The 26,017-nt window shown below is 41.7% G+C and overlaps 1 protein-coding gene across 2 annotated transcripts; it reads right to left on the bottom strand.

Moving 5' to 3' along the window:
* Positions 1–4,890: 4,890 nt before the first annotated feature.
* Positions 4,891–17,929, bottom strand: SLAMF9 (SLAM family member 9). Of its 2 annotated transcripts, none has more exons than XM_036758158.1 (4): positions 17,816–17,917; positions 15,943–16,281; positions 13,984–14,253; positions 4,891–4,988 (listed from the first exon to the last, which is right to left on the bottom strand). In XM_036758158.1, the coding sequence occupies exons 1-4, from the start codon at positions 17,868–17,870 to the stop codon at positions 4,972–4,974; spliced, it is 681 nt and encodes a 226-aa protein (XP_036614053.1). In that variant the 5' UTR covers positions 17,871–17,917; the 3' UTR covers positions 4,891–4,971. The 2 variants fall into 2 exon arrangements, with proteins under 2 accessions (XP_036614053.1, XP_036614052.1); XM_036758157.1 differs by lacking the exon at positions 4,891–4,988 and adding an exon at positions 10,623–13,300 and having other exon boundaries at positions 17,816–17,929.
* Positions 17,930–26,017: the final 8,088 nt, after the last annotated feature.

Raw genomic sequence — 26,017 nt, 5'->3', positions numbered from 1 at the left:
ATCATAGTCTAAGTGATATGTACTTTTCATTCACTTTGTTTTTATAATGTGAATGGTTAGTATAATCTCTTTTGCATTATGGATTTCTCTGAGTGTGTTTTGCAGTGTTAGGATCATAGAGAACCAGAAGAAAACTAAAAGATTATGTTGTCCAACTCTTTCTTTTTAAAGTGAGGAATATGAGGACCAGGGTGTAAAATCAAACCATTGCCCAAGCTCACATAGCTATTGTATCTAAGTAAAAGAGCCAAGATTCTTACCTAGATCCCCTGTCTCCAAATCCATTATTGCACATTCCCTCTTGCTCAGTGCAATTAGAACAAAGTCACATGTGAACAGGAACAGTCGAAAACTTCATAAGCATTACATTAAAAAACTTAAACATCTAAAAAAAGGTAATAATGGGCTAAATATAAGTGCCATATGCATGAAAGAGGTGCTGTAAGACTCCAGAGGGAACAGAGATGATGTCTTTCCTTCTTCCATGGAGCGATCAAAAAAGGATCATAGGATCATGGGTTTAGAGCTGGAAGTGTTCTTGAGACCAAGAAGCCCAACCTTAATTTGGTAGATGATTAAACTGAAGCATAGAAGGGCTTAGCTGATTTGCCAAGGGCCACATAGGCTCATAGGCAAGAGGCGGTGGGATTCTAGTGGGCCCTTGAAGGATGGGCAGGATTGTTGTAGTAAGAAGGGTGACAAAGAAGACATTTTAGGCAGGAGGAACAGTGTAAGTAAGCTATGGAGTACAATCAAGAGACTCTGAGCAGAACAGTGAAGAGTATGGAAAACTAATGAGAGATAGGGTTGAAAATAAATGTAGGTTATGGTCAGTTTGTGAAGAGCCTTGAATGGCAGGCTGAGGACTTGGCATACTATACATGAATACATAGGGGATCTGTAATTTTGTCAGCTTGGGACTCCAGGTGTGAAAGCTATGTAAATTGAGACAAATCACAGCCCATCTGTGACTTAGTACATTATTACTTAGTGAATTGCCTGAAATACATAGAGGTTAAATGACTTGCCCAGAGTTTCATAGGGCAGCTAGGTGGCACAGTGGAGTGAGCCCCAGGCTTTGAGTCAGACAGGCTCATCTTGCTGAGTTCAAATCTCACCTCAGACTGACTAGCTGTGTGACCCTGGGCAAGTCACTTAATCTTATTTGTTTCAATTTCCTCTTCTGTAAAACGATCTTGAGAAGGAAACAGCAAACTACTCTAGTATCTCTGCCAAGAAAACTTCAGATTGGGTCGCAAAGACTTGGATACAACCAAAAAACGACTGACCAACAACAACAACCAGGGCTTCCCAGTAAAGGTTAGAGGCAGGATTTAAGCCTAGGTCTTCCTGACTCCAAGGCATTTAGGGTATTTACAATGCCACTCCTATGTTCAAAATGCCGTATTGATTTGAATGTGGTAGAGCAGTGGATAGAGCATTGGGCTTGGAACCAGGAAAACTCATCTTCATTAAGTTCAAGTCCAGCATCAGACACTTAGTAGCTGTGTGACTCTGGCCAAGTCACTTAGCCTTATTTGCCTCAGTTTCCTCATCTGTGAAATGAGCTGGAGAAGGAAATGGCAAACCACTCCAGTATCTTTGCCAAAAAAACCCCAGATGAGGTCAAGAAGAGTTGGAAATGATTGAAATGGTTCAACAACAACAAACTCTCTTTCCCTTCAAAATCAGGCTTGTAAAAAATGTGTAGGCTATAAGCAGTGCTATTTTTCAGTACATAACACACACACACACACACACACACACATACATATATGCATATATATATATATATATTTTCAATGAGATACTATTTTTAGAAAGGTGGCTTATAATACAGCAGGGGGAACAGACTATATTTGGACTAATTAGATAAGTGGGGACCAGAGGAACAAAAGGTTATAAGCCTCATTTTGCCGCTAGGTGGCACAGTGCTGTAGTTAGCAAGGTAGCTGAGGGCACAATGTTGGAATTAGCTAGATGGCTAAAGGGTACAATGGATACGATGGATACATGTTGAACTTGGAGTTGGACAGACCTGAGTCTCTGAACAAGCCATCTAAACTTTGTCAGCCTCGGTGTTCTCATCTACAAAAATGATAATATAGCACCTACAGGTGAAAGTATAACAACCTATATAATCGTTGTGAGGATTACATGAATTAGCAATGTAAAGTTCTTTACAAACCTTGACAATACAGTGTAAATGCTAGTTGCTATCATCATCATCATGACTGTAAACCTAGCCATAGTAAGGCTTGGAGGAATCCAAAGCCAACCTCCCCCTCCCCAGTAGTCCTCAATGTTCTGTTTCAGATATAGCCCAGGTTCTAGAGTCTGTATCCTATGTCATCTGTCCTACTTTCTGTCCATGAGTTTAGCACCTCTACTCCCTATTAGTGGTTAACCCCTATTAATTAGGCTACTTTGTAAATTTCAAGAATCATTGTAGTTTCAGGGTGTCATGGTAGTTAGAGCGCTGGGTTTCCCCTAGAGTTCTAGGGGTTGAATCTTACCTCAAATAATTCCTAGCTGTGTGGCTGTGGACAAGTCATGGATCTAGAGCTAGAAAAGTCCTCAGAGACCATGTGGTCTAATCCCCTCATTTGAAGGATTAGGACGCTGAGGCCCAGGCAGATTAAGTGACACTCTGTCTTAGTCTCAGTATTGTCATCTATAGAATGTAAATAATAATACCTGTAGCACTATCCTCACAAGATTATTGAAGGGATAAAATGAAATAATGTATGGGAAACACATCAAATTTTTTCAAATCTTAAAGCGCTAAACAAATGTCAATATAGCGAAGAACTGGAATGAAGTAGCTGTTCATTGTTTGGAAATAGGTAAGTTGTGGTATATTAATGAAATGGAATATTATTGCGCACAAGAAATTATGAGTAAGATGAATACAGAGAAACAAGGGAAGATTTTTATGAACTGAAGTAAAGTGAAGTAATCAGAACCTCAGAAACAATATATACCATGACCTTAGTAATGCATACAGAGAACAGTCACAATCAATTAAAATACAGTGCTTGGTACATAGCAGATGTTTCATAAATGCATGTCGACTTGTCCTGAATGTATAATGACAGAGTTTCAGTTCAAAGAAGAAATATGAGAAGGAACTTCTCCAGTCCTTCTTTACAGAGGCGGGAAATTATGGGTGAATAACACTGCATTTATGATCAACCTTTTTCCATGTATTGGTTACTTTTTGATGAGCTTTCTGTTTTGTTTTTTTTTTAATTTTTGTTATAAGAAATGGCTCTCTGGGTGGGGAAAATGTAAGGGATATATTGTAAAATGTGGGTGATATAAAAAGGTATAAATAAAATGTTTACCAAATAATTAAATGTCTAATAATATTGTTTTTCAAGGACTGGATAAGCCCTAGATTCTCTCACCTCTACCTCAAATTTGGGAAACAGAGGCAATTATGAGCTGTTCCCAATTGCTAAGGCAAAATCATTCAAGTCTACAAGTTGAACATCCACTGTACAGAAAGCACTATATTAGGTGCTAGGGAAGATGCAAATATATGAGATAAGACATGGTCCAGCCCTTATGAAGATAACAGTCTAGAATGGGAGTAAAATAGGGTCAGCTAGGTGGTTCAGTGGGTAGAGTGCCAGACCTGGAGTGAGGAGGACCTGAATTCAAATTTGCCCTCAGACACTAGCTTTGTGACCCTGAGCAAGTCACTTAACCCTGTTTGCCTCAGTTTCCTCATCTGTAAAGTGAGCTGGAAAAGGAAGTGGCAGACCACTACAGTATCTTTGCCAAGAAAACCCCAAATAGGATCACAGAAAGTCAGACGCGATGGAACGACGACAACGGGGATCACCTTAATTAGCAAATATATGTTGGAAAAGTACCAAAAAAAAATCTATGTGAGGTCTGGTGTTTCAAGTTGTTTTGAATGAGACTTTAAAGAATTGGTAAGAATCAAAAGGATAAGAGAGGGAAGGAGAACATTCCAGAAACAGGGAATGGTTGATACAACTATATGGAGGAATTGAGAACATACAAGGCATGTTAGAGTGACAGAGAGCAGCATGGTTTAGAAGCAACATTGATTGTGCGGGAAGGGAATAATACACAATAAAATTAAAAAGGTAGTGCGGTACCTGATTGTAGGGGAAGGGAGCAAACATTTATTAAAGGCCTACTGTGTGCCAGGCACTGTTAATAAGCACTTTATGTATACTATCTCATTTGATCTTAACAAATTTAGGAGAGAAATGCTTTCATTATTCCCATTTTACAGTCAAGGAAACTGACACAGACAGAGGTTAAGCGACTTGCCCACGGTTTCATAGCTAGTAAGTGTCTGCGACCTGATTTGAACTCAGGCCTTCCAGACTTCTGGCCCAGCAGTGTTCTCACTGTGCCACTTAGCTACCTGAAGGGTAAACAAATAAAGGATTTTGATATTTAAAAATTTCTGCCTTGTGAAGGAGAAGTTTGTGAGGCAAAAAATGGGTTTGGGAAAAGCGTGAGAACATCATGGAGGTGTTTTAGAGGGCTTTGGAATTGTGAAAAAGGCAAGAGTTTGAATTTGATATGGAGAAATTTGGGAGAAGTTGAGGGAGGCTAAAAAAAAAAGAAGGGATCAATCTGAAGGAGGGAAAAGATTGAAAGAAAGCACCTGAGGAGGCCTCAAGGAGAAGGTAGTTATTAAAGCAAAGTAAGGAAAAGCAATCAGTAAGATAAGGTGGGGTACAATGAAGGCAAAGGAAATTAGGTATGACTGGGTTCTTAGGAGCCACCAAAGAGGTTATTAAGGTCTTAATGAGGAGCTAATGTTGTAGGTTATAATCACCCACGAGCTATTTGAAAAGCAAGGATAGAAGATGTGACTTCCAGGGAGAAGTGAGAGCGAGGAGAAGTTTGCAGTGATATACATTGAGTGAGAGATGCTTGCATTTTTGCCAGGGACAAATGGTTGTCACTTTTGTTCAGAATTCAGGTTGTTCTTCCTCCTAGAAGAAAAGACGAAAGCTCACATTTGTTCCAGTTTATCAGGGACTGTGTAGTGTTCCAAAACTAGTTCCAGCAGATAGGAAACTTCAATGTGAAAATACTGATATAGAAATTCAATTTGAAGTGGATCCAAACTGATAAAGAATACTGATCGCTTTCCCAAGGTTGGAGGATGGACAACTGTCCACGAGGAAGAGGAAGGGAAGAAGGATCACTGAACATTTGCAGTTAAAATAACAAACCGATTTTAACATGATAGGGAACTTAGAAACATGAGAAAATTTGTATAAACTCATTGATGCAAAGTGAAGCGAGTAGGACCAAAAGAATAATAAATACAGGGACCATAGTGATGTAAATGAAAACAACATTAAAACATTGTAGGACATAGTGACCAGTTTGGGCCCAGAGAAAGATAAAGGAAATATATGTCCCTTCTCTTCGTAGTGTGAAAGAAGACTACAGGTGTAGAATGGTGAATATATTCTCAAAAACAATTGCTGTGTCTGTTGGGTTATCCTCAAATTTCTTAAGGGAGATTTCCATGAGGAGGGTATGTTGGGAAATTATTTGGACACATAACAATTGTGAATCAGAGTGAGATAGGGTATTGAGGTTCTATGAAGAGCAAGAAGCTGGACGTTCTGAGGAGAAAACAACTACTTGTCCTCCAAGAAATGATAGGGTAGATCCACAGTTGCTATCACAGCAAGAAGAGTATAATTATACAGTGGTCTTGTATCCAAGATGTTAACAAAGAACCTTTCAAGACTTGTCCAAATGGATGACATCTTGTGTGTCAAAATGTATGATTCACATGAGTAAAAATGATAACAGGAAAAACATAGAAAGCATTACCAAAGATTCTGAAATTGGGGGCAAGAAAGTGGAGCCAATAGGGACATAGTTTGTATTTTCATTATTGCTTCTTATTAAAAGCAAGATAGACAGAATAGAAAAGTCTATTTGAGAATATTTGCAAAGTGTACAGCTGGGTTTGCTCACCCTAGGGTATGGTATCTTGTTACCAGACAGTACTGGGCAGGATACACTGCAGTTGGACCAGACCAAGCCCCCAAGGCAGGTCTGTTGGCAGGTCAGTTGACCACTGGGCTTTTTTCAGGTTGTAGTGGCTCAATCTGCTCTGGGCTTATTCTTCAATGGGCAGCTACAGTCTTTTCTATTTTCAGTCATTGACTTGGATGGGTAGTTCCATGGAACTCTTTTCAGCTGGAATGTTATTCTATGCCTCTTTTAAGTTGAGGTAACACCCCTTGGAACAGCTTAGAATGTACAGAAGCCTCTGCCCTTTTACTCTCAAAGTTGAGGTATCTATCAAATAGATACTTTCAAGCAGAACAACAGTGAAGTCTTGCCTTTCCTATTTGACAATCCCTGGTTTACAAACCCTTACCTTCAATAATCCATTCCACTTGCCTTAGGGTGATTAGTTTCAATTTAGTCAGTTTCACCTCCCATACTCTTTTGGGAACCTTATATAGAAGAGTTGGCTACGGCCAGTTATGCCTTGGATGTAGGTTCTGTGTTTCATTGACTTCTTCATAGGCAATTGGGCTATTTAAGCCTCCTACTCTTTCTGGGGTAGAGAATGCTTACCTTGCATCTGAGGGTTTTCTGCTTTAAGTTTCAATTTCTATCATTTAGCCCCAGCAGCCTTTCAGCTTTCAGTGGGGCATCCCCTTTTACAAAGTTAAGTGATGACTGAAAGGAAAACATATTGCTTAGTTCCTATTCTGTTCCTGGTCACATCAGCAACAACATGGGGCAAGACAGTTTTTCCCAGTATCCACAACCTCTCAAACTTCCCCAAAACAGAAATTATGCCCTAAAGATAAAGCAAATCCAGCTGTTTCCATGGTCTAGGAAACCAAGAATCCAAAACAAGGTTTAAAAAAACCCCAAATCCAGGAACTGACATCCACTCATCCTGAGCTCACTTAGCACTCCTCCTTCACTTTCCATGCTACTGAAGTGAGGCTGAAATAGTATAGCCAAGCATGACACAGGCTTAATTCAAAACCCACCCCAACACTCTGGTCCCCTTACCTCTTTCTAGGGCCTTAGAGACTCTGGCTCGAGGCTGCAGAAGTTTCCAAGGGGCCTTGTTAGCCAACTTGGCCACAACCCTTCAGGGGCAAGAGCCTGCTGAGGATTGCAACCTGGAAGCACCAAAGCTGCAAAGCTCTGAACTGCTAGTGTTAGCAGGCTCTGAAGTGCCAGTACTGGGCCAAGAAATAAGAAACAGAAGGAGTGGGAGAGGTAACAGTGTATGTGGAGAGTTTTGCAGCATTCCACCAAACCTAAGGGAAGAGCACAGCATCCAGTTGGGCCAATTCAGACCACCCAAAAGTCAGTTGAGGCAGAGACCTAGGCTGGTTAACTGTGAATCATCCAGTCTGGGATGAGGCTGAGAAGCTTTGAGAACCAACCCACAAAGAAACCACAATCAGATAGAAGGAAGTCAGAAGTAAGCAATGAGGAAAATAAGGGGGTGGGGAGAAGACTGAAAGTATCAAAGATTCTAGGAAGAAGAAATCTCAAAAACCTTGGACATAAACAGATAAATCAACAGGAAAAACAGTAATGAAAGGAAATTTGGCTTCCAGATCTAGTAAATTATTTCAAGCATCTGCAAATAAATATTGCAAAATGAAGGAAAATGATCCAACACTTGGCAAGAAAGGAGATACGTGAATTATAAAAGCAAGAATTTATGTCTTCCACAGCAAAAAAAATAATGAGCAAAATAGAGAAACTTGAATTTTCCATGGCAAGCCTCACCAAAGAAACAAAAGAGTGGACAATAGATTGGAAATGCAAGTACACAGAAATGAAAGACAACCTAGAAGAAGACAAGCAAAAAACAAGAACATTAAAAGAAAATATGCTCACAAGCAAAGCATATGTGTATATAGAGACAACCTAAGAATCATCAGTCTCCCAGAAGAATATGACAGCACAAAAAAACCTTACCACCATAATGAAGGAAATAATAGAAGAGAAACATGAGTAGCCTTGGGCAAGTCACTGAACCCTTTGGGTCTCAGTTTCTTTATTGATAAAATCGAGGGTTGAAAAAGATGATCTCTAGTGTTCCCTCCAGTCCTTAATCTATGATTTAAGAAAGGAAGTGGGACAGGTAGGCTCTGTCATACTCAGGCAGTATGATAAAGGTAGGATTTCAACCTTAAAACTCCAAAGCCAGAGCTCCTTTCTACTGTATTAACATGTTTCTATACCTGTTCTTGCCCTCATCATGACTTTCAGTCTCAACTTCCTTCTAGTTCATTAAAATTATCAAATCTTTTTCACACAAACTGTTATCTAACAAATTCTCTCCCATCCTGAATTTTAAAAGTTGATTTTTTTTAAAAGCCAAGTATAAGGTTTTTTATTTATCCACGTTAAATTTCATCTTCACAAAAGAGAGGCAGGGGATGAATAGGACAGGAGATTGTATTCATTGTCAGATGTAGTCCCTATATCAAATATTTTCCCTTTGGTTTTTTTTGTCACAAAAGAGGGTTTGGTCTAGAGGTTGGAAGGTTGAAATTACTGTAATATAAAGGCAAATGGCATAAATAAATGGCATCTTAATAAGTTCATCCCATCAAGATCTTTGCAAATATTAGTTCTGTGAATTCAGTGTTTTAACTAGCCCTCCCAGGTCAGTTTCATCTGCATATATGACATTCAAATCATTGATAAAGCTATTGAACAGAAGGAAATATACTTGGTGCAGTCCTGGGTGCAGATCCTTGGTGAAGTCCACTAGAGAACTTCTTCTAGGCTGACTTGTTTCTATACTTTGATGGATCAGTGACCTCATTAATAGGAGCACTCTTCCAATGATGTCACTTGCAACCTATCCATCTTTTTCTCATCTTGCTTATTCTATATGTTGTATTTTATGAAAAATATTCATCAGGTTGTTCATCCTACGTGGTAGGAGCCTTTCCTTAGATCTTTTGTGCTGATACCAATGCAGCATTGAAGGTTGTGTATCAGTTATCTCTTGTTCTCCCTACATTGCCAGCAGAGTGCCTTCCCAATCCTTCCTTCCTTTCTTCCTACCCTTAAAGGCAATATTTTGCTCTAATTAATCAAATTTACATAATATGTATATGTATGTGTGTATATGTGTATATACTTGTGTGTGTATATAAACATATGCATATATGTACATATGCAAATATATCCCAAACAATAGGAAAGGTGGGATCTTTCATTTTCTACTTCTTTCATCATGATGTCACTCACACTTAAAATCAATCCATAATCACTGGAACTGGACGTTCAGCCAGTTCCAGATCTATTTAACAGTAATGTAACCTAGTCACATCTCTCTAGGTCAGTAACAGAAGAGTACAAGCAATGATCAGGATCATACCTTGGCCAATGTCATTTGCTTAGGGTTGTGCTGCACTACTAAATGTTTACCCACTCCTGTCTTCATGCCAGGTAGTTTCATGCCAGGCAGCATCAGACCCAAGGCCCTACACAACCAATGAGTACATATAGAATCAACTTTAACAGCTGGCTAGTAAAGATGCTTCGGGCAAACAAGAGAGGTCTGCTGAGGTAAAGAATAGGAAAAGGCCTGGATCCCCCATAAAACAGGTGAACCTAGCCAATGTATAACTAAATATTATTCAGGAGTCTGTCCTCTTTAAATTCCTTCACCTCTGTGCTTTTGAATTTCCCTTTTTTCTTTTCATCAAATTCAACTCAACCAATATTTATTAACTTCCTACTGGGTGCAACCTTCTGTGCTAAATGCTGAGGATTCCCAGATGGGACATAGGCTTCATTTCAAGGAACTTATAGTGCAACATGGACCTTTTCTTACCCTCATGCTTTTGCTGGGGCCATCTCTGTGACTGTAATGCATTCCCTCATTTCCACCTGTCAAAAGCCTTCTCTTTTCTTCAAGGCTTAGCTCAAGTGCCGTCTTATCTGTAAGACCTTCCCTGATCCTATCCCACCCTTCCACCCCCACCAACAGCTAAAATAATATTCTCTCTCCTTAGATATTCCTAGAATACTTTAGACTTCTCCCTTGATTACTTCGCAGTCTCCCCTGTATCATACTTATCTTTGTACATGTTACATCTTCCCAATAGAGATGTAAATTCTTCAAGGGCAGGAACTGGGCTGTTTCTCATTTTTGTATCCCCAGCAACTTGCATGGCGCCTTCACATTTAAAAATCTCAGTGCTCAAAGGTATCAATGATCTCATCAATTTGGATATTCCTGCCAATGATACCCATCCATGTCTGTTCATCCTGTGCAACTCATTGATTTCTTCCTATTTATTCATCACAAGGGGTCCGCCTGACAAGCTAGAGGCCTTCCTTGATTCTTCTGACATTACAAGATGCCAGGGGAACTCTCAAGGTATCTCAAGGATGCCAACGAAGCAATCTTGCACATAATAATTGCTCAATAAATGTTTATGAAATTGAATTATATTGAACATTCACATATGTGGGCTTCATGGAGGGATGACATCTGAATTGATGAAAGTGAGGGCACTTCAACAGAGAGGAGTGGAGGAAGAGTCCCTGCTAATCATGAGAGAATAGTAGAAACAGTCATAGGGAGGGCAGGATGCAATTGGGGACACAGAAATAATCCAGTTTATTTGAACATATGGTACACAAATGGAAATTGAACAGTTAGATTGAAATCAGATTAAGTCTAGACAATCAACAAAACAATAAATCAAGCCCTGATTCAAAGTATTTGCAGATTTCCAAGGTGAAAATGCTAATACTGAAAAATTAAGAAGCCTTTTGAGCTATCTCCAGTACATCCATGGAAATACCATAGATAGAGACCTGGTGTGAGAACCAAGAAGACCCAAGATGTAATCTCCCTAAAATCTAATCCCATGACCTTGGGAAAGTCATAGAGACTAAGCTAGAAGGCGTTGTGGAAGTGATCAAGTCCACCTCCCTCACGTTACAGATGAAGAAACTGAAGCCCAGGAATGAAGTGACTTTGCCCAGGGTCACATAGCTACTTAAATATCTGAAATGAGTTTAAAACCAGCTCTTCCTGACTCTTAAGTCTCACTACATCTTTTTGCCTCTCAGTTAAATCACTTATCCCCTCTGTGTTCTAGGGCCTAGAGAATAGGCATTTCTCAAAGGCTAGCAGTTACAAAAAAGGTGCCAACCTGCATACGTAGGGGGAGTTTCCTCGTCAGAAGTATCTTTTTTGTACCAGTTGAATTGCAGGGCGCATCCCTATCTCTTTGTTGTGGGAGAAGTGTTTCCTGAGTTCATGCGCTAGGTAACTGCGGCCAATATATTTACCACAACACAGAAATTATGAAGGTAAAAACCTAGGTTTGATTATTATGCTCAAGCACAGGTTCACCTGAACCCTGATTAGGATTCTTACAAGTCTTCTTGTAGGAAAAATTAAATCAGAGTGATGGAAAAAGAATTTCTTTACATATTGCAATCTTGCACATTCATCTTAGGCCGTCAGAGTTAAAGAGAGGATAGATCCCTAATCCCATACTTCCTTCAGAGTCACAAAAGTTGAACAATCTCAAACAGTCATAAATTCACACATCCCCTAAGGAAACAAGCCAAGTCAAACAAACTCTATAGAGAAACTAAATCAAGTTATAGATTATACTACATTTAGAAGATTTCAAATAGACTGCTTGAGGAGAATGCCACTTAAGGAGTCAGGGACAGTGGAAATTCTTCCTCTGCCTTCTCATCTAAGGAATACTTAAGGCTCTTAGATAAATTTTTATATCCCAAGAGAAAGCTTTTGTTCAGGTGAAGGTCAATATTAAAACAGACTTTTAGTTAACCAAAAATTGCCGGAGGAATGGCCCTGAGTCCTGAATAATAAAAAGAAATCACAAATTCCTATAACACTTAGGTAAAGGGAAACCATTAAAAGTATTTAAGAAGGGGACTGATATGATCAGGTCTTTTTGGGTTTGAGTTGCTTTTTGCTCAACTTTCATTTGAATAATTCCATCTTTGCCTCAGCTGAACTAGGGGGAAAAGAGATTTGTCCATATTTGGGCCATGATGAGGAGGATCAAAGGGTCTTGAGAGGCTAGGAACCATAGTAACAGCTGGTTCAAGTCGTAATAATACTGAGCAGAGTTAAGGAAGCTTGGGCAGATAAAGAAGGGGGTGGAGTGGGGGGCGGGGAATATTGCTGGTTCCTTCTCACCTGGGGTTCTCACTCAGGTTGAAGTGTCCCCAGACCGGAAGAAGGGATGAACCAAAGGGTAGATATTAAGTGGACTCATCTACTAGAGGTAAAAGGATTTTGGAGTGGAAAAGACAAAAAGACCATAACTCCAGGAAGGTGGACACCGACAGACGAAAGATGTTTCCACCCTTCCCCTGGCTAAAATTCCTCTCTCAAAGATTTCCTTGCACTAGATTCCAAATTATTCCCTGTTATCTTTTTAAAGGTAAGTTCTCTTGGGAGAATTAGCATATTAAGCCACTAACACTTACTGTAAGTGCATTTGTCAGATTTACTTTTCCTCCCAGATTGGAAGACGGACCTAGCCAGTCTGGGAAGGGAATGCTGCAAGAAGGAAGAGAGACTTGGAGAGAATAGGGAAATAGTTTTCAATAAAGTCCAGCCCCACCGGCGGGAAAAGAATAGATTGACAGGCTCAGGGCAAAACTCTTCTGAATTTTTTTTTTACTCTTCTTTTTTCTTAATTGTTCTGCTGTTCTCTTTTATTTGGTGCATCACTTACCTTTTCCAATATCTCCCTCTCCCTCCTTCACCCAAAATGCCACCTCTATAACAAAGAATTTTTAAAGATAGAGAGGGGGGGAAAAGAGCAGTTCTGGTCATTTTCATTTGACTTGATTTTATTGCCTGAACCTCTTTCCTAAGATAGTGAGAACTTTTGGAGTTCCTGCCTGATGGCTCTCATAAAGTCTTCAAGAGGGAGAAAAGTCCCTGAGAAAATATTCCCAAGAAGGCTCCCAAAGAGGAAACATATAGCAAGGGAATGGGGTGGGATGGGCCTCCCCATCCGGGGCTCAGGCCCTGAGCCTGTCCGTCATTCAGAGGTGTGACCTGCTAATGGAAACTCCTTTGCTCGCATTTTTTGTCGCTTGACATTCTTTCTCAGCTTCATCTGCCTGTGAATTCTTGTGATTGTCTTTTTATTTTTTGTTAAAATCCTAGTTACGATAATCCCAACTATTAAGATCCCTAAGAGTAACAGGATGAAAAGTCCCTTTGTCAGGGGGGAACATGATGTTGAAGATGAACTTCTGGAGCCTAGAATAGCGAAAAGAGAGAGAAGAACCAGTCAGCTGGGTACCTCCCAAGGGAATGTGATACTATCTTCCTCCAGAGAAGGATTTTGGGCCCCCAAGCCAAATGGGGAAAGTGAAGAGGGGAAGACTCTGGAGCCTCCTTAAGAAAGCTGGAGCAGCTCACAAATGGACCAGACTCATCCCTCAAATCCCAGAGTGGGGCAGGGAATCTTTCAGTCTGGAACCAGCTGAGATCTCTTCACTGGGAATTCTCTGAACTCAACTGACTCCCTCCCCAGAAACCTGGAAGCTAAATTAAAGCCAGAATTCTACTGAGAAGGGAATTGGAGAATCCCTAGGACAGATAGTGGGTCTCCAGAGAGATAAGAAACCTGGGAGATCTGAGGAGAGAAGCAGCTGGAGGCATATTTCTGGGCATTAGGTGAGAGAAGGGGAAAGCATGCTTTGAGAATGGGGATTTGGGTCAGGATGAGGACATAGGTGGAGAGGAAGATGCTCCCCTTTACTGTGGAGGTTGGAGAGAGGAGGACTTGGTGTCTGTTTCAAACAGGCTTCAGCAAAGAAGGTGCTGCTGAAAGAACCAAACTAGGGGTGAGGGTGGTATGTTCCTTCTGACACCCAGTCCCTGGGACTGCTCAGGGCATTTTCTCGGGGCTCTAGGGAGGTGGCAATGGAACCAGTTACCTGTGCAGAAATGCCCAGCTTGTAGGGAGTGGGAACTGATGCTGACAGGGTTTCTGACTACACAAGTAGAAGTGAAGTCACTGTCTCCAGGCTTCCAGGAGAGGTGGAGGACAGAGCCCCCATCAGAAACAATAGTCCTTGCTCCCAGGGGTGTCCAGCCGTACTCCTCATCATCTCCACTCCCATCCACATGACATTTTAAGGTGACGTTGCACATGGACTCCTCTGAGATCTCCAAGTATATGGTGATTTTGGGCTTTGGAAGTCGTCCTGAAAGACAGTATGAAGACCCTTGGGATCAAGAACTAATACCTATTCTTGGTGCTGTGGAAAGAATGTTAGATCTGAAGTCAGAGAGCTCTCAAATCTCAGTTCCAATCTTAGGTCTACCCTTTACTCTCTGTGTGCCCCCTGATAAGTCACTTTTCCTTATGAGCCTCAGTTTCATCATCTGGAAAATGACTGCAGATGAAATCAGTGAAGTCAAACTCAAATAGAAGGGAGGCTGCTGAACTGTACATAAAGATCCCTTCAGGCTGCATATTGACCTAGAAAACATATTAACATTACATTGTATTTTTATTTTTTTTTAAATTCTTCCCCATTACATTTTAATCTGGTTTCTATGGTGCTCCAGAGAATTGTAGGCTCTGTGTTTGACACCTCTGGACTAAGAGGTGTCACTAAAACTATGGTCTTAGACCCCCCCCCACTGAGTCAGGAGAACCTCAGTTTCACTCTCTGGGCCCTGATTCCCCTTATAAACTCAATTCCACCTTAGATTAGGAATTAGACAAAGCCTGCCTATTTGTATCATCCCACCTCTCCTTCAATTAACACACACTTATTAAGCACCTACTATATGCCAGGCACTATGCGGATACCAAGACAAAAATGAAATTATCTCTGTCCTCAAGGAACTTACAAACTCTCAAGGGGAGATGTACAAAACATAGAAATGTTAATTTGTACATTATACGTATACAAAATAGAAACAAGATAATTTTAGGGGGAAGGCTTCATTTAAAAGCTGATGTTTGTGCTGAGCCCTCTGGCCCCTTTTTGTCTCTCTTAACAACTCTAACAACCACTCCCTTCCTTCCTCCCCATTCCTCCAGATTCCAGATCTTTATAAGGTGTTAACCAGTAAGATTTAAGGTATTTTAGGATAAATCCAAAGGAGTGAACTCTAATAGTGGAATTTCAGTCAGTAAGAGATACTTTGGGGAAGTACTGAAGGAAAGACCTTCTCAACATTGCTGTGGAGCTGAAAACCTACCTATTCTGTCTACCTGTAAGGTTATGTGCCCAGGTAACAGGGTTGCCTCCCTTTTGTCAAGATGGTCAAAGAAGGAAAAGGTTGGGTAAGGGAGGTTTTATCTGTCATAAAACAAAGGTGTTACAGTGATATATGTGTCCTCAGAGGGTGGGAGGCACAAACCTTGGAGTATCTTCCATTCATTCACAATGACCACTCCTGAACAATGAGGTTTTCAGCCCATGGCAGATTAGAATGATGGATTTGGTGGCATATCTGTGTTGAATACTGGGCTCAGCCACTTAACAACTGTAATTCCATGGCCTCTGTAACTTTGGACACATCACAGCCCTCTCTGAGACTGTTTCCTCGTTTGTAAAATTAAGGGCCTATGCCTGACCTTAAGATCTCTCCCAGCTCAGTTATCCTATGAGCTCTCTAAACTTGTGCCTGTAGGTCTGGGGGCCCCGGTCTACCACTCCCATAGAGCTGGGGCTGAGACTTTGGATGTTTCCTTGATCTTCAAAGGGAATCTTGGTACCAGCATCTCCAACTGGTTAAGGATCAGCCACAGGATAGCCCAGGTAAAGGGAAGGTGAAGGACAGGACCTCCAGAGGTCCTGCTGTCCACCTCCCAGACACAGCAACTTGAACAAACATTGGAGAAACCAGACATCAGGCGTCCCACCCACCAGACTCACGGTAGATGTGTAGGGTGAACTTCCGAGTGATGGTGTCCAGGGGACCCTCAGTGAATATATTTGCTCTGTAGATTCCCTCATCCTCCTTGCTCAGGTTACTGATCTGCAGGGAGTAGATCTGGTCAGGGCTATTCACTAGGACCTTATAGCGAGGGTCAGATACAGTGATGGTGGGCTCTCCAGCGGCTCCTTCCTTAATGGTGGCAAGAGGTGATTTGAAAATCCAAATAATTTTCCCAATTTGTTCACCTTCTGGGATGTTCATGGGGAGAGTGATTGACTCCCCCAGGACTGCCATGAGCTCTTCTGTATCAGGGTCCTCTCCAGATTGTCCTTCTCCTAATGGATATAATAACCTTAACTGGTATATAGCACTTTAAATTTTTCAAAGTGCTTTACACATACTTTCTCATTTAAACCTTATAGCAACTCTAAGAAGTAAGCAATACAGATAATATCATCCCCATTTTGCAAGTAAGGAAATTGGGGCTGAGAAAGGTTAAGTGACTTGCCCAGGGTCATATATCTAGTAAGTGCCAGAGGCAGGATTTGAACCCATGTCCAACCCTCTGTCCTTGAAGCACCAACCTGGCCCCATTCTAGCTCAGCTGAAGTTCTCAGCCTAAGGCCAACAGGCTCCCTAGGATGAGATCCAACCAATCCAATCAATGTTTATTAAATACTTACTATGTGCCAGGCACTGTGGTAAGTGCTGGGGATACGATTAAGAAAAAGACAGTCCCTTCCCTCAAGCACCTTACAATTTAAAGGATTCTAGATTCCAAAGGATCTGCTCTGAGGATCCATTTTGGCTTTGACATTCTATAGACTGTCTTATGGTTCCTACGAGCTCTGTCATCCTAAGAGTCTCTAAGTATTGATTAAAGTACGCACATACACACATGTACATATATGTATAGGTATGTATATCTATATACGCATGCATGTATGAGCATGTGCACGTACATTCACATGTACATCCATATACACACAGGTATGCATGCATATGCATATGGGAGCGTGCACACACGTGTAAGCCCTTTGAGAACAGGGATCTTCTGTTCCTGCAGAGCCTAGCAGCATAGTAACTGATAAATAAATAGGTGCTAATTGACTATTATGCAGCAAGGTGCTAATAAGTTTGGTCCAAATACCTGATAACCTCTTACCTGGGTTTTCAAAGAACTGTATCATTTCCCAGATACTTTATCTGACTTCATGTTCATAATCTTATATGATTTAAAAAAGGGGGGAGTCCAGTATTAGTAAGAGGTCTTTCTGTATGAAGTAGTCATTAACTAGCTGAAGTGTCAAGGAGGGTACCACAGGATTGCTGGGACCTAGTAGAACTCACCTCTCCTACATACTTCCAGGTCCTATATGAGGCTGAGGCAGCTCAGTCAGAGAAAATCCTGGTTTGAGGATGCCACCTATTTGTTAATGCCTGCTGGCATCATTCTAGAGGTCAGGCTTTTTATCAAATGAGAAGGTTAGACCTGACTTGAGACTCTTTAAGGATCTTTCCAGTTCTAACATCATGTAGGGACGATTTTTCCTTCTTATTTTATTCAAAGTTTTTTCTCTTCTTCCTACAGCTCTAGCTTTCTCCACTCATTCAAACCTGCCCTGTAATTCTTCTACACAGTAAGATAACCTTGGAGACTAACAGAGACAAGCAAAAAAGACACACAGAGAGCAGCTATCCTTGAGTTCAGCTGGAGCCAAGAGAAAAGGCTGAATTCTCCATGGGGATAGCAACATCCTCCTCCCAATCACATTCACACCCTTGGATACTATATACCAGATGAAGCCTTAGCAGAAAAAGAAAGGGAAAAGGGGTACAAGGGAACAGGAATAGGCCATACTCACTTACCTTCCTGGGGGTGGAGAAGCATAAGGAAGAATAAGAGCCAAGGAGGGACCTTCATCCTGGCAATGCCCTAGGATTTGGTTTCAGGATGCAATGCCTCAGGAGCTATAGGACATACTAAGCAGGAGATGGCCAATGAAGAGGAACAGAGAGACGGAAGGCAATTGGCTGATGGGTCTGGTAAAAGGGAAATGATCCAATCCCTGGTAGTTCCCTAACTTCCTCTGTCTGCACCAAAAAGCCTGGCTTCCCCCTCTTCTGCCTCGGAATTGGAGAAACAATCTCTTTCAAGACCAGGTTTTTTATCCTGATTTTGACCCAAGTTTCTCCTCACACGTCTTCAAAAGACAACTCATATCCCACCTCTTCCATAAAGTCCATTCTGACCACCTTAGCCTATTGTGATTTCTCTTGCCTTTTAATTAACATAGCCCTTATTATAGTTCTCTTATTTGGCAGTCAACATGGAGAGGCTCCTGGGATGTAGCAGAAAGAATAAGGGTCTTGGGGTTAGAAGACCTTGATTCAAGTCCCTTGCATAGCTGTGTGGCCCTGCATAAATCATTTCACTGCTCTGTGCCTTACTTTCCCCATTTGTAAAACAGATAGAAATATTTATGCTATCTACTTTACATAATTGTTATAAGGAAAGTGTTTTGCAGATCCCCAAGCACTGGTGAGCTGTTTTATTCATTTATTGTTATCTCACTATTTTTCAGGATGACTGACTTTTCCTGGTCACTGAGTACTGTGGTTCCATTTAGTCAGCATTCAATTAATCCACAAGTATTTGTTAAGCACCTACTATGTGCCAGGTACCATGTTAAGGCCCCAGGGTTACAAAGAGAAAAATTACACACAGAGTGCTATGCATAGCATGGCATGCAATAATATTTTATCCTAGAAGTAGTAGGGGGCCACTGTAGTCTATTGAGTAGGAGAAGATCAGAACTGGACTTCAGGAAACTCACTTTGGTAGCTGTATAGAGAATGGATTAGAAGAGGGAAACTTGAGGTAGATAGGCCAATTAGAAGACCATTGCAATAATCTAATTGAGGGGTGATAAGGGCCTATACTTAAATGGTGGCCTGTTGGTATTCTTAACCAATAGTTAGGAAACTTGACTTTAGTCTTATCCATCATCACTCTCCACCAATAGCTATGAAGCTTTCTTTAGGCCTCTCAATCAATGGCTAAGGCTTAGCTCTTTCCGAGCACCAGGCAACAACAGAAGCTAGAAGCTTAGGCTCAGATCAGATCTGCCCTTTGACCTATTCTCAGAACTCTTCTGTTAACAGCTTCTCTTCTTCCGAATTCTTCTCTGAGCTAAACTTTTAACTGCCTTCTCTGTTGTCTCCCCCTGAGTCTCTCGCTCAGCACTTATAATTAGAAACCCATTTTGGCTTCTTAGAATTCATCATATCCCCTCCTCCAAGGCCCCACTTCCTCAAATGCAAATGAGACCAAAGGATACTTGTAAAGAAATTGTTTTAAGCTCCTTCCAGAAGTCTCCATTCTATGCAAAATTGCAATGTTAGAAATTTTTGGCAAACTATTGAGATTTGTTCCTAATCGGTAGCTATAGTCTGGTCTCATTTTCTGACTCCTCCTTTTAGGTGTTGTCTTACCCCATTAGATTGTAAGTTCTTTGAGGGTAAGGACTGTCTCCCCCACTGGATTCTAAGTCTCTCTGTGGTGGGATTCAAATAAATTAACAACTGGTTCTCCACTGAGCCGAGGCACCGCTGTCAATGTGGCGATGTGGGGGCGCAGGCCCCACCCCCAGTAACAATCAGTTCACCGAACTCAACCTAAAATTAGGTATTGGTTCTCCCAAACCCGGTGTGAACTGGCTGAATCCCACCACTGCTGTCTCCCAGTTAGATTGAACTAAGGTTACCTTAGAACAAGAGCTACCATCTAAGTTAGCCCATCTGAGGCTGAATCTAAGGTAACCTTGGTTCTCCTTTCCCAATCAACACCCACTCTCTAGAGTGGGGGTGGGGAACCTGGGGCCTCAAGGCCACCCCTGCTCTAGAGGAAGATGGATTGGAGACTGCCACAGGATGTGCAATAGCTGTTGCTTGCCTCTCTTAAGCTGACAGTGCCTGCTCTTCACACTTTTGAGGAAAAGGGCAGTTCTGGACTATGGCATGGGTTTTTCCTTACATTTTGTGTGGTAATTCAAAAATCCTCATGTTTTCTGAGCTTGGCCTTTCTTGAAATAGTTTGTCCCTACTCAAGCTACCTTTTTTCCTCCACTCCCGAGTCTTGCTTCTTACCCTACCCAGTCCCTGCCCTTTGTCTAAAACTATATATATCTGGACCCTTCCTGGTTGGAAATTTTCCCTTAGCTAGCTAATTCATTCCTGCCTAGGCAGCTAGATAGCCCAAAGGATAGAGCACTGGGCTGGGATTCAGAAAGACCTGAGTTCAGATCCAGCCTCAGACACTTACTAGCTATGTGACCTTAGGCAAGTCAAGGTCCTTAACCTCCATTTGCTTCAGTTTCCTCAACTGTAAGAAATGGGGATAATAAAAGCACCTACCTCCCAAGGTGGTTATGAAGAGCAAATGAGGTAACATTTGTAAAAAATGCTCAGCACAGTGACTGGCACACAGTAGGTGTTAAGTGCAAAACTACCTTCCTGTGACATCAGAGATGTGACAAACAGCTAGTCAGACTAGTCTGAGGGAGACGTTGCCCCATACCACAAAGCCCCTAGCCTTCATTTCTGTTGGGCAACAGCCTCGCCGTGTGGGCCAATGAAAGGTGTGTGTCAGCAAGCACCCTAGCATAGCCAGGATGGCCTCTTAGCACAGGTTCTTTAAGCTGCTTTTCTAGGAAAGACTACTCAAAAAGAGGTTAACAATCCTACTTTTAATTACATTCACTAGTTTAGGGGAAGGGTCAACACCCTTAACATCAGAGAAAATACAAGCAGAGAAATTAGCACAAAGACCAAAGCACAAAGACAGGGCTCTGACTGCCTGAATCAAAGCAATATCACTATACACTTTACATAAACCACTGGACTGAGAGAGCCTTTACATCTGAGCAGTTGAGGGGTCTGAACATACAGCTACTCAGAGTCTCAACCAAGGAATCACAAGGTCCTTCTCATGAGCAAAATACCAACTCAGAGTATATATATATATATATATATATATATATACTTCTCAGAGCCAGAAGGCATCACAGCCCTCTGTGACTCAGTGCCTAATCAACTTAGTGCCAAAAGGTGTGAAAGCCTTCCTACAAGCAAGCCTCCCCAAGCAAGCTTCCCTTAATGGGCTCTACATGAGGCCTATTAATGAGAGGGGAAGATCTTCCTATCCCATTAACATTACAATATGCCAGCCCCAAAGTGGAGAAGGCATAAGATTTTGGTCTAACCTGGATGCTAGGTTAGGAGGGAGCTTCCCCCATGACCCCTTCCTCATCCTCTAGTGGTCTAAAGATCCTCTCAAAGCGAGGGTTTCCTGTCCTTTCTTTCCCTTTTCCCTCCTGGTTAAGTCACAGATTATATAGCCCACCCTTCAGATGATAAAGCAATATCTTTGTATCTCTGGTGAAGGTAATACAGACTTACCCTTCTCTCATCTCATTCCATTCATTCACTACTTACATATGTCTATGGTCAAGTAGTTTCTCCTCTGTGAATTAAAATGCATCAGATAAAGACCTAGTACTTTTTAGTCTCATTGGCTGCTTTGCTTCTTCTGGGGAAAACCTTTAAATTGCTTAAAAAAAAACCAGGTACAACAGACTGGTGCAATCTGAGATGTTCCTCATGGGGAAAGGAATAAGCATTTATGTAGCACCTACTATTTGCCAGGCAGTGTGCTAAGTGCTTTTTACAAATGTTTTGTCCTCACCACAACCCTCAGCAGTAGGTGTTACCATTACTTCCACTTTGCAGTTGAGGAAACTAAGGCAAAGAGAGGGTTGAGTGACTTGGCCAAGGTTATTAGTAAGTGTCTGAGGCTGTATTTGAATCCAGGTCTTCCTGACTCTAGGCCCAGCAGGGATGCTCCTCAGTTAATTTTCAGCATGATCTCTTACATATACCAAAAATCTGCCCTTGATCATGAACACCCGTGTGCCCGCTAAAACCAGGCTAGGTGTTTATTTAACTCTAGGCTCATAAACCAGCGAGGCAGAGGGGGAAGCGCTGATATGGCCAATGCTCTTGAAGGTACAATTTTGAAAGTGTAAGTTTCTGTAGATAGGAGATGGATGTGGCTCCAGGCTTCACAATCACCAAGTCAGCTGATGACCAAGTCCAAAGGTGCAGGGAACAGAGCTCTGGACCGGGTGGGAGTCAGAAAGGCCTCAAACACTAATCTAGTAGTGTGACCCCGAGCAAGCCACATACCCTCTGTCTGCCTCAGTTCCCCCTTCTGTAAAATGGGGATAACAATAATGCCTCCCTCCCAGAGTCATTGCAGGGATCCAGTGAGATAACACCTGTAAAGCACTTTGCAAACCTCAAAGTGCTATTTAAATGTTATATATTATCATTAGGAAAGTTAATTTGCTTTGGAAAGACATCAGGAAAATAAAGGTGCAGAAGGGAGCTATAGTTGCTAGAAGGGACCTCAGGAACCATCTAGTCCAAGTCCTTCATTTTACAAATGAGGAAACTGAGGACCAAGGAGGTCAAGTGACTTGTCCAAGGCCAGACAGTTAGTAAATGTCAGAAACAGACCTGGAACTTGGGTCTTCTCTCCGGAGCCAGTGCTCTTTCCACCATAATACTAAATTTAGACATACTTTATACACTGTACTCTATACCAAGGCACACACCGTCAGTGCATCCGTTTCTAGCCCAACTCGTACCTGAACAGTAATTCTTTCTATAGCAAAACATTCCAATTCAACTTCCATTTTCCATTTCAGCTAACATTTATTAAGCCTCTTGCTCTGTGGGAGATACTACGTGCTAGGCACTAGGGGCTCAAAGACACACCACAGATAAATCCACATGAAGTAAGACTAAATAACTTCCAAGTTGCAGAGGGTACTAGCAGAAGAGATAATTAGGAAAGGCCTTGTACAGAATGTGATGCCTGAGCTGAGCTTTGAAAGAAGCTAGGGACATTTGGAAGTGCAGGACAGGAGAGAGCCATTCCCGGAACAGAAGAGTCCCTATACCTTAAAGATACAAGATTCAGGAGATGGAAAGGTAAGTACAGGAAACAACTAGCAAGCCAGCTGACAGTCCCAGCCTGTATCCATCCATCTCTGTTTAAAGATCTCCAGTAACAGAGAGCTTGCTAGATAGATCTCAGGGCAGTGCAATTCATTTTTGGACTGTCCTAACTGCTGAGAAGTTTGTCTTTAAATAAGAAGGTTGTTCAGGGGTGCCTCCACCCACCCAATCAGTTGTGTGAGCTGTCAGAGCATGGTCATGCTCATTGGTACCTTATTAAAAGATCAAAGACACCTCCTAATTGGTTGCCAGTATCTGGGACACTAATTGATTTTTCAGTGACTGGAGCTGCCCCTAAGGTGACTGGTTGTCTAGGGCTCAGGATGACAGACTCATCAAAGGAACCATCTCTCTGGAAGAGAGCTCGTGGTGTCCTTTTCTGCCTTTTCCATATTTGGTGAACAAACCAGCAAATAGCAGTGTGAACCCCATATTCTACAGTGAGGGAGTGGGGAAACCTACGCATGCACAATCTCCTCCCCCAAGGAGCTATTAATGGCTTTCTTGGGCAGAAGAAGCACTTGGGAGGATGGGCCTGACGGAGGAAGTTTCAAGTTCAGTTCCTTCTGAGCAGAACTACTTTGCTTGAAGTGTTTTGAATATCTATTTATGGGCCCCTGTGAGTCCTTTGTGTGTATTCTGTATCTGCTTACAAAATCCTGTGAGTTCTTTGAATCGTTTGCATTTTTGGTGGGGTGAGATAAAGGCTGTCCTATAGCCAATTTGCATTTACTGTACCACGTGCTTGTACAGTAGCTGGGTACCCATGGTTTAGCCACATTTGTGGAGAGCCATGTACCAGCATATTGGAAAATGTTCTTGAAGTAAACTTGTAATGGGAACAAACCAAAGAGAAAAGGACCATTTTGGGGTGAATCCCCAAGATGGTTCATGTGAGCCCAGGATGTAGGGGGTCCTCTGCCATGGCTCACACTTCTATCCAGCTGAAATCTTGCCACTTTATGACTTTCACACAATTAACCCTCTTGGGCCAAATAGAGCAAATCTAATCTCTCTTCCATGTGCCAATCCTTCAAGCATTTGAAGATAGGTGTCATGTAAAGTATCCCCTCCATCTTTACCTAAGTTCATGTGGAGAGAACAAGGTTCAGCATGGATGAGATATATAGCAGGAGGGGGATTCATGAACTATATATCACTTCTCTCTCAAATAATGAATGAACTGTGCATAGAATCTCAGAATTAGAAGGGACTTTAATTAGAATGTTCCTTTCTAATCCACCCTTATATTCTATCTTGAGAGTCAAATCCCTTCTGGGCTTATTAAAGCTAATTAATGAGGCAGTCTTAAATTATCTTCTTTGATGGTCCAGGAGGACTGTATTGTGTTCTTTCTTTCTTCATTCCCCTATAACTTCTCCCTCAAAGGCCCAAGTGGAGAGAGGGTAAAGTTACATAACAGGATATTGGTTTGTACCTCTGAAAACAAAAGATTTCTTTCTTTCCCAATAGAGGAGTAAAACAACCAGCTCTTGGATGGGTAGAATTTGCTAAAACTAATTTGTGTAAGAAGCTTAATTTATTTATATGACACTTCCCTTAATATCTCTCTCTCTCTCTCTCTCTCTCTCTCTCTCTCTCTCTCCTCCCTCTCTCCTTCCCTCCCCCCCACCACACACACACACACACACACACACACACACACACAATCTCACTCAAAAAGGCTTTGACATGTAGTAGACTGGGAGCCTGGAAAGCTATCTGATTAGAGCTAAAGTTATAAAAGCCTAATATGAACAGATTTCCATTACTATCCAAGCTTCAGACTCGATACATGAGATATGTCTGCTGTCTAAGGATCATAAAGACCAGTTAAACTGAAACTGAAATGTGAAGTGTATTTGTAAAGCAGCTCCTATGTGCATGGCCCTATGGTGGGCTGCTGGGAATACAAATGCAGTCCTTTAGCCCTTAGCCTGCTGCCTAGTGAATGTAGCCATAGAGATACCAGACCCTAGATGTAGCCACATAGATTCTGCCTTAGAATTCACCAGTTTTGAGGGTTTTTAATTTAGCACTGAGACTTATGTGGGAAAGAGAAGCCAGAAGTGATTTTATTTTGTATGCTGCAGGGTAGAGGGTAGTGGGCAGGGTCAAGTACGGGCATCTGATCCCTGGCTACCTGCCCCCTTCCCTTTCCCTTGGGTTACTGGAACTCTTGCAAGCTGCTGTTGTAACATGGGGGTTAACTGGAACTGGGGGGAATGGACCAATCAATGAGAACTGAATGAAGTAGTGGTGAGGTCTGAACTGACTGGGGCTTCTCAGGCCTCTGCTCCTTTTCATTGTCTGAGAGGCATTATCTGAAAGCCTCCTTAATTCCCAGATGAACTGTGAGCTGCTCCTTATTACCCCTACCTTCCTTCCTTCTCAGGTAAGAGGAGGAAGAGACAGAAGAAAGGACATAGGTGAGGGTTTACATTGTTTATTTCCTAGTTGTACCCTGTTGCATTATTATATATGTCCATGTGTTTGATAAATGCTAAATCAGACAGATGCCTACATGCTTGTCGGTGTGATTAAGGGCACCATGGATGAAGATTTGGGAAGAGGTTTTGACCCAAAAGAGATGGGAGATATTATCCCTGTTTTGAAAATGATCTGAGGAGAGCAGGGGGCAAAGAGGAGGGTGGACATATATCCCATTTGAACTTCCCATAAGCAATAGGTAGCACTGGGCCTGGAGTAAGGAGTTCATATCTGGCCTCAGACACTTTATGACCCTGGGCAAGTCACTTAACTCTGTTTGCTTCAGCTTCCTTATCTGTAAAATGAGCTGGAGAAGGAAATGGCAAATCACTCCATTATCTTTGCCAGGAAAACTCCAAATGGGGTCACAAAGAGTCAGACACAACGAAAATGACTGAACATCAACCTAAGCAATATTGATGTACCATAAACATAGCCTCTAGACTAATGTAAGCTACCTATAAATGGGAAAGCATTTTTTAATATTTCATTTTCCCC

Source organism: Trichosurus vulpecula, chromosome 4 (assembly GCF_011100635.1).
Source record: "Trichosurus vulpecula isolate mTriVul1 chromosome 4, mTriVul1.pri, whole genome shotgun sequence".
Lineage (NCBI taxonomy): Eukaryota > Metazoa > Chordata > Mammalia > Diprotodontia > Phalangeridae > Trichosurus > Trichosurus vulpecula.
This window is presented reverse-complemented; position numbering and strand designations above follow the sequence as displayed.